General features: G+C 51.4%; 1 protein-coding gene across 1 annotated transcript; it reads right to left on the bottom strand.

Annotated features, from left to right (window-relative positions):
- Positions 1-6946: 6946 nt before the first annotated feature.
- On the bottom strand, positions 6947-8376 carry LOC123752399 (clumping factor A-like). Its single transcript, XM_045734457.2, has 3 exons — positions 8208-8376; positions 7656-8114; positions 6947-7590 (listed from the first exon to the last, which is right to left on the bottom strand). The coding sequence occupies exons 1-3, from the start codon at positions 8374-8376 to the stop codon at positions 6947-6949; spliced, it is 1272 nt and encodes a 423-aa protein (XP_045590413.2).
- Between the last annotated feature and the right edge of the window lie 379 nt (positions 8377-8755).

Raw genomic sequence — 8755 nt, 5'->3', positions numbered from 1 at the left:
ATAGGGCACACGGATGGAGCCACAATGATGGTGGCACATTCATGGTGGCACAGTCATGGGGTACAGTGTTGGGGATACAGTGATGAGGGCACAGTGATGGAGGCACAGTGATAGAGGCACATTGATGGAGGCATAGGGATGGGGGCACACTGATGGAGGCACAGTGATGGAGGCACAGTGATGGGGGCACAGTGATGGAGTTACAATGAAGGGGGCACAGTGATGGAGGCACAGTGATAAAGGCACACTGATGGAGGCACAGTGATGGGGCATTGTGATAAAGGCACAGTGATAGAGGCACAATTATGGTGGCAAAGTGATGGTGGTACAGTGATGTGGGCACTGTGATAGAGCCAAAGTGATGGGGGCACAGTGATGGAGGCACAGTGAATGAGGCACAGAGATGGAGGCGCAGTGATGGGGGCACAGACATTTGAGCACAGTTATGGGGGCACAGTGATGGGGGCACTGTGATGGGAGGCACAGTGATTGGGGCACTGTGATGGGCACAATGATGGAGGCACAGTGATGGAGGCACAGTGATGTGGGTACAGTGATAGAGGCACAGTGATGGGGGCTCAATGATGGTGTCACAGTGATGGGGACACAGTGATGGTTGCACTGTGATGGATGCACAGTGATGGAGGAACAGTGATGGAGGCTCAGTGATAGAGGTACAGTGATGGAGGCAGTGATGGGGGCACACTGATGGTGGCACAGTGATTGGGGCACAGTTATAGAGGCAGAGTGATGGAAGCACTGTGATGGGGGCACAGTGATGGAGGCACAATGATGTGGGCAACGTGATAGAGGCACAGTGATGGGGGTACAGTGATGATGGCACAGTGATGGGGGCACAGTGATAGGGGCGCAGTGATTGAGGCACAGTAATAGGGGCACAGTGTAGAGGCACAGTGATGGAGGCACAGTGAAAGAGGCACAGTGATGGGGCACAGTGATGGAGGCACAGTGATGATGGCACAGTGATTGGGGCACAGTGATGGGGGCACAGGGATGGGGGCACAGTGATGGAGGCACAGTGATGTAGGCACAGTGGTGGGGCACAGTGATGGGGGCACGGTGATGGGGGCACGGTGATGGTGGCCCAGTAATGGGGGCACGGTGATGGAGCTACATTGATGGAGGCACAGTGAAGGAGGCATAGTCATGGAGGAAAAGTGATGGGGGCTCAGTGATTGTGGCACAGTGATCGGGACACAGTGATAGAGGCACAGTGATGAGGTCACATTGATGATGGCACAGTGATGGGGGCAAAGTGAAGGTGGCACAGTGATAGGGGCACAGTGATGGAGGCACATTGATAAAGGCACAGAGATGGAGGTACAGTGATCGAAGCACAGTGGTAGAGTTGCAGTGATGGGGGCACGGTGATGGTGGCACGGTGATGGTGGCCCAGTAATGGTGGCACGGTGATGGAGGCAAAGTGATGGGGGCACAAGAAAGTGGCACAGTGATAGGGGCACAGTGATGAAGGCACTGTGATAAAGGCACAGAGATGGAGGCACAGTGATGGAGGCACAGTGATGGGGGCACAGTGATGAAGTCACAATGAAGGGGGCTCACACATGAGGGCACAGAGATGGAGGCACAGTGATGGAGGCACAGTGATGGATGCACAGTGATACAGGCGCAGTGATGGGGCACAGTGATGGGAGCACAGTGATGGGAGCACAGTGATGGGGGCACAGTGATTGGATCACAGTGATGGTGGCACAATGATGGGGGCACGGTGATGGAGGCACAGTGATGGAGGCACAGTGAAGGAGGCACAGTGATGGAGGCACAGTGATGTAGGCACAATGTTGGAGGCACAGAGATGTAGGCACAATGATGGGGGCACAGTGATGGGGGCACAGTGATGGAGGCAAAGTGATAGAGGCACAGTGTTGGGGGCACAGTGATTGAGTCGCAATGAAGGGGGCATAGTGATGGAGGCACAGTGATAGAGGCACAATGATGGAGGCACTGGGATGGGGGCAAAGTGATGGAGGCACAGTGATAGAGGAACAGTGATGGGGGTACAGTGATGGAGTTACAATGAAGGGGGCACAGTGATGGAGGCACAGTGATAGAGGCACACTGATGGAGGCACAGTGATTGGGGCACTGTGATGTAGGCACAGTGATGGTGGCAAAGTGATGGTGGCACAGTGATGTGGGCACAGTGACAGAGGCACAGTGATGGTGGCACAGTGATGGAGGCACAGTGATGGCGACAAAGTGAATGAGGAAGGATGATGGGGACACAGTGATGGGGGCACAGTGATGGAGTTACAATGAAGGGGGCACAGTGATGGAGGCACAGTGATAGAGGCACACTGATGGAGGCACAGTGATGGGGGCACGGTGATGGAGGCACAGTGATGGGGCACAGTGATAGAGGCAAAGTAATAGGGGGCACAGTAATGGGGCATAGCGATGTGGCACAGTGATGGAAGCATAGTGATGGGGCATTGTGATGGAGGCACAGTGATGGAGGCACAGTGATGGGGGCATGGTGATTGAGGCACAGTGATGGAGGCACAGTGATGAAGGCACTGTGATGGGGGCACAGTGATGGGGGCACAGTGATGGAGGCATAGTGATGGAGGCACAGTGATGGAGGCACAGTGAAGGAGGCACAGCGATGGAAGCACAGTGATGGGGCACAGTGATGGAGGCACAGTGTTGGAGGCATAGTGGAGGAGGCATATTGATGGAGGCACAGTGATGGGAGAACAATGAAGGGGGCACAGTGATGGGGGTACAGTGATGGAGGCATAGTGATGGAGGCACAAGGATAGGGGCACAGAGATGGGGGCACAGTGATGGAGGCACACTGATTGATGCACAGTGATGGTGGCACAGTGATGGGGGCATAGTGTTAGAGGCACAGTGATAAGGGCACAAGGATACGGGCACATAGATGGGGGCACAGTGATGGAGGCACAGTGATTGATGCACAGTGATGGTGGCACAGTGATGGGGGCATAGTGATAGAGGCACAGTGATGGGGGCACAAGGATAGGGGCACATAGATGGGGGCACAGTGATGGAGGCACAGTGATTGATGCACAGTGATGGTGGCACAGTGATGGGGGCATAGTGATAGAGGCACAGTGATGGGGGCACAAGGTTAGGGGCACATAGATGGGGGCACAGTGATGGAGGCACAGTGATTGATGCACAGTGATGGAGGCACAGTGATTGATGCACAGTGATGTTGGCACAGTGATGGTGGCCCAGTGATGGGGGGCACAGTGATAGGGGCACAGTGATGGGGGCACAATGATAGGGGCACAGTGATGGGGGCCACAGTGAAGGAGGCACATTGATGGAGGCACAGTAATTGGGGCACAGTGATGGAGTTACAATAAAGGGGGAACAATGAAGGGGGCACAGTGATAGGGGTGCAGTGATGGAGGCACAGTGATGGGGGCACAAGGATAGGGGCACAGAGATGGGGCACAGTGATGGAGGCACAGTAATTGATGCACAGTGATGGTGGCACAGTGATGGGGGCATAGTGATAGAGGCACAGTGATGGGGGCAGAAGGATAGGGGCACATAGATGGGGGCACAGTGATGGTGGCACAGTGATGGTGGCACAGTGATGGGGGGCACAGTGATAGGGGCACAGTGATGGGGGCCACAGTGATGAAGGCACAGTGATGGCCGCACAGTGATTGAGGAACAGTGATGTGGGCACGGTGATTGTGACACAGTGTTGATGGCACAGTGATGGGGGCACAGTGATGGGGGCACAGTGATGGGGACACAGTGATGGAGACACAGTTATGGAGGCACAGTGATGGGTGCACAGTGATGGAGGCACAGTGATGGAGCCACAGTGATGGAGGCACATTGATGGAGGCACAATGATGGAGGCACAATGATGGAGGCACAGTAATAGGGCACAGTGATGGTGGCACAGTGATGGAGGCACAGTGATGGGTGCACAATGATGGAGGCACAGTAATAGGGCACAGTGATGGAGGCACAGTGATGGGTGCACAATGATTGAGGCACAGTGATTGGGGCACAGTGATGGGGCTCAGTGATGGGGCACAGAGATGGCGGCACAGTCATGGATGTACAGTGACGGGGATACGGTGATTTAGGCATAGTGATGGGGGCACAATGATGGGGGCACAATGATGGGGGAAGAGTGATGGGGGTACAGTGATGGGGGCACAGTGATGGGGTGCACAGTGATGGAGGCACAGTGATGGAGGCACTTTGATGGAGGCACAGATAATTAGGCACAGTGATGGAGGCTCAGTGATGGAGGCATAGTGGTGGGGCACAGTGATGGAGGCACAGATATTTAGACACAGTGATGGAGGAACAGTGATAGAGGCAAAGTGATGGGGGCACAGTGATGGAGGCACAGTGATGGGGCACGGTGATGGAGGCACAGTGATAGAGGCACAGTGATGGGGGCCCAGTGATGGGGGCACAGTGATAGTGGCACAGTGATTTAGGCACAGTGATTTAGGCACAGTAATGGAGGAACAGTGATGGAGGAAAAGTGATGGGGCACAGTGAAAGACGCATAGTGATGGAATCACAGTGATGGTTGCACAATGATGCTGGCACAGTGATGGAAGCACAGTGAAGTGGGCACAGTGATGGAGGCACAATGATGGAAGCACAGTGATAGAGGCACAGTGATGGAGGGACAGTGTTGGGGCACAGTGATGGGGGCACGGTGATGGGGGCACAGTGATTGGGGCCCAGTGATAGACTCACAGTGATGGAGGCAGAGTGATGGAGGCACAGTGTTGGGCACAGTGATGGGGACACAGTGATGGGGGCACAGTGATGGAGGCACAGTTATGGAGGCACAGTGTGGTTGACCTTGGTGCCATCTATGATCCAGGTTCCGAACTAAAACAGTTGACCCTCCCATTAATATTAGTTTTCCATTTTCTAGTTTGGTGTTTTGGGAGGTGACGAGGTACTGGGGACTGGCGACAGACGGCAGTGAAGCAGAGGCAGAGATGAGTTACTTTGGTCGGCCTAGAGACGTACCATCTAGAGGGCTAGAAGAGCACTGAAGACCTCCCTTTTGGAGTGTGCTAGCCAGGGGGCTAGTTGAGAGCTGGAAGACTTCGCTTCGACAGTGTGCTAGCCAGGGGCTAGTTGAGAGCTGGAAGACTTCACTGTTGGAGTGTGCTAGCTAGGGGGCTAGTTGAGCGCTGAAGGACTTCATTGCTTGAGAGTACTAGCGAATGCATCTTCGGGAAGACAGTTGGTGAGGGGAGGAGAGACGGGGAGATATAAAGAGAGGCGGGATAAGGGAGGAGAGACGGGGGAGATTTGGAAAAAGTAGGAGTGGGGAACGGGAAGTGAGACCCGGGCGCAGCCGGGTCTCACTTCCGGTGTCACTTCTGGGTCTCTGGTCAGTGTAGCTGGCTTCTCTCCCTCACTCCTACACTGTGAGGTCAGTGTAGCTGGCTTCTCTCCCTCACTCCTACACTGTGAGGTCAGTGTAGCTGGCTTCTCTCTCTCACTCCTACACTGTGAGGTCAGTGTAGCTGGCTTCTCTCCCTCACTCCTACACTGTGTGGTGAGTGTAGCTGGCTTCTCTCTCTCACTCCAACACTGTGGGGTCAGTGTAGCTGGCTTCTCTCTCTCACTCCAACACTGTGGGGTCAGTGTAGCTGGCTTCTCTCCCTCACTCCAACACTGTGTGGTCAGTGTAGCTGACTTCTCTCTCTCACTCCTACACTGTGAGGTCAGTGTAGCTGGCTTCTCTCTCTCACTCCTACACTGTGTGGTCAGTGTAGCTGGCTTCTCTCTCTCACTCCTACACTGTGTGGTCACTGTGTCAGTACTCAGTCACTGTAGTCAATCACTAGGCTGCCAGTGTTGCCACAGTCACTGTAGTCAACCACTAGGCTGCCAGTGTTGCCACAGTCACTGTAGTCAACCACTATGATGCCAGTGTTGCCACAGTCACTGTAGTCAACCACTATGCTGCCAGTGTTGCCACAGTCACTGTAGTCAACCACTATGCTGCCAGTGTTGCCACAGTCACTGTAGTCAACCACTATGCTGCCAGTGTTGCCACAGTCACTGTTGTCAACCACTATGCTGCCAGTGTTGCCACAGTCACTGTAGTCAACCACTATGCTGCCAGTGTTGCCACAGTCACTGTAGTCAACCACTATGCTGCCAGTGTTGCCACAGTCACTGTAGTCAACCACTATGCTGCCAGTGTTGCCACAGTCACTGTAGTCAACCACTATGCTGCCAGTGTTGCCACAGTCACTGTAGTCAACCACTATGCTGCCAGTGTTGCCACAGTCACTGTTGTCAACCACTATGCTGCCTTTGTTGATTCCATTCGAGCATTGACAAATATATTTTTCTTCAACGTTATGTATTATTGATTATTCTACTTTCTATAAATCTAATATACAATTTATGTAAAATTTTATATACAATTTATGTATAATTTAATATACAATTTATGTATAATTTAATATACAATTTAATATACAATTTATGTATAATTTAATATATAATTTATAATATATAATTTACTATAATTTATTAAATGTTTTAATATATAAAACATCAAACAATGTCAAAGCAACATCATTACAAACAATAAATAAAGGAGATAATGAAGTTTGTTAAAAACCTTTTACATGTTCAATCTAACAATAATTAATTGATAGCGTTGACAGTTACGAAAGCATTTAGAGTTGTATTTTGCTTTACAAATATTTGTTAAAACTTGCTTTTATTTAGAACTAAACAGGACTCTTAACTTATCCAGCAAGTTCTCTTATATCACACTTTGAGGCTCATAATTCTAATTAAAGATCGCAGTTAAAAGTTATAGTAGCGGAAATTAGCTTTTATGATGACCTCCAAGTATAATTAGTTTATAAACTAATTACCGGTGTAATTTCACTTTGTATGATAGTATGAAGTCAGGCACGCCTGATGCTTTTATTTTGCTCAGGATGATTTATACTGTCTCCCTCATGATGCATTAAGCCATAAGCCATAGTCCTCTGACTGTCTTCCTCAGTAGCCCTCTGACTGTCTTCCTCAGCAGCCCTCTGACTATCTTCCTCAGCAGCCCTCTGACTGTCTTCCTCAGTAGCTCTCTGACTGTCTTCCTCAGTAGACCTATGTATGTCTTCCTCAGTACTCCACTGACTGTCTTCCTCAGCAGCCCTCTGACTATCTTCCTCAGTAGACCTATGTATGTCTTCGTCAGTTCTCCACTGACTGTCTTCCTCAGTAGCCCTCTGACTGTCTTCCTCAGTAGCCCTCTGACTGTCTTCCTCAGTAGCCCTCTGACTGTCTTCCTCAGTAGCCCGCTGACTGTCTTCCTCAGCAGCCCCCTGACTGTCTTCCTCAGTAGCCCTCTGACTGTCTTCCTCAGCAGCCCTCTGACTGTCTTCCACAGCAGCCCTCTGACTGTCTTCCTCAGTAGCTCTCTGACTGTCTTCGTCAGTAGCCCTCTGACTGTCTTCCTCAGCAGCCCTCTGACTGTCTTCCACAGCAGCCCTCTGACTGTCTTCTTCAGTAGCCCTCTGACCGTCTTCCTCAGCAGCCCCCTGACTGTCTTCCTCAGTAGCCCTCTGTCTTCCTCAGTAACCCTCTGACTGCCTTCCTCAGTAGTCCTCTGACCGTCTTCCTCAGTAACACTCTGACTGTCTTCCTCAGTAGTCCTCTGACTGTCTTCCTCAGTAGCCCTCTGACTGTCTTCCTCAGTAGCCCTCTGACTGTCTTCCTCAGTAGCCCTCTGACTGTCTTCCTCAGTAGCCCTCTGACTGTCTTCCTCAGCAGCCCTCTGACTATCTTCCTCAGTAGACCTATGTATGTCTTCGTCAGTTCTCCACTGACTGTCTTCCTCAGTAGCCCTCTGACTGTCTTCCTCAGTAGCCCTCTGACTGTCTTCCTCAGTAGCCCTCTGACTGTCTTCCTCAGTAGCCCGCTGACTGTCTTCCTCAGCAGCCCTCTGACTGTCTTCCTCAGTAGCTCTCTGACTGTCTTCCTCAGTAGCCCTCTGACTGTCTTCCTCAGCAGCCCTCTGACTGTCTTCCTCAGCAGCCCTCTGACTGTCTTCCTCAGTAGCCCTCTGACTGTCTTCCTCAGTAGCACTCTGACTGTCTTCCTTAGTAGTCCTCTGACTGTCTTACTCAGTAGCTCTCTGACTGTCTTCCTCAGTAGCCCTCTGACCGTCTTCCTCAGTAGCCCTCTGACTGTCTTCCTCAGTAACCCTGTGACTGCCTTCCTCAGTAGTCCTCTGACCGTCTTCCTCAGTAACACTCTGACTGTCTTCCTCAGTAGCCCTGAGCATGTCTAACACAGTAGCCCTGAGCATGTCTAACACAGTAGCCCTGAGCATGTCTAACACAGTAGCCCTGAGCATGTCTAACACAGTAGCCCTGAGCATGTCTAACACAGTAGCCCTGAGCATGTCTAACACAGTAGATGCACTAACATCGCACATCATAAAAGTATTTGAGAGAGTGATTACGAGTCAGGTCACCAATTTCATGGAGACCAATGACCTTCACAACCCAGGCCAACATGGATTTCGAGCAGGAAGATCGTGCCTCTCACAGCTACTTGAGCACTACGACAAAGTCACTGAGGTATTAGAAGAGAAACAGAATGCTGATGTGATATACACGGACTTCGCAAAGGCTTTCGATAAATGTGACCATGGTGTGATAGCACACAAAATGAAGTCAATGGGAATAACCGGTAAAGTAGGACGCTGG

Source organism: Procambarus clarkii, chromosome 4, assembly GCF_040958095.1.
Source record: "Procambarus clarkii isolate CNS0578487 chromosome 4, FALCON_Pclarkii_2.0, whole genome shotgun sequence".
NCBI lineage: Eukaryota > Metazoa > Arthropoda > Malacostraca > Decapoda > Cambaridae > Procambarus > Procambarus clarkii.
The sequence above is the reverse complement of the archived record's forward strand: the minus strand, read 5'-3'. Positions and strand labels throughout refer to the sequence as shown.

Coding starts and splice junctions, on each gene's coding strand:
- LOC123752399 (XM_045734457.2), bottom strand. CDS start 8,376: ATGCTCAGGGCTACTGTGTTAGACATGCTCAGGGCTACTGTGTTAGAC. Junction 8,115..8,207: donor GAGGGCTACTGAGGAAGACG/GTCAGAGGGCTA, acceptor CTACTGAGGAAG/ACAGTCAGAGGGCTACTGAG. Junction 7,591..7,655: donor GAGTGTTACTGAGGAAGACG/GTCAGAGGACTA, acceptor CTACTGAGGAAG/ACAGTCAGGGGGCTGCTGAG.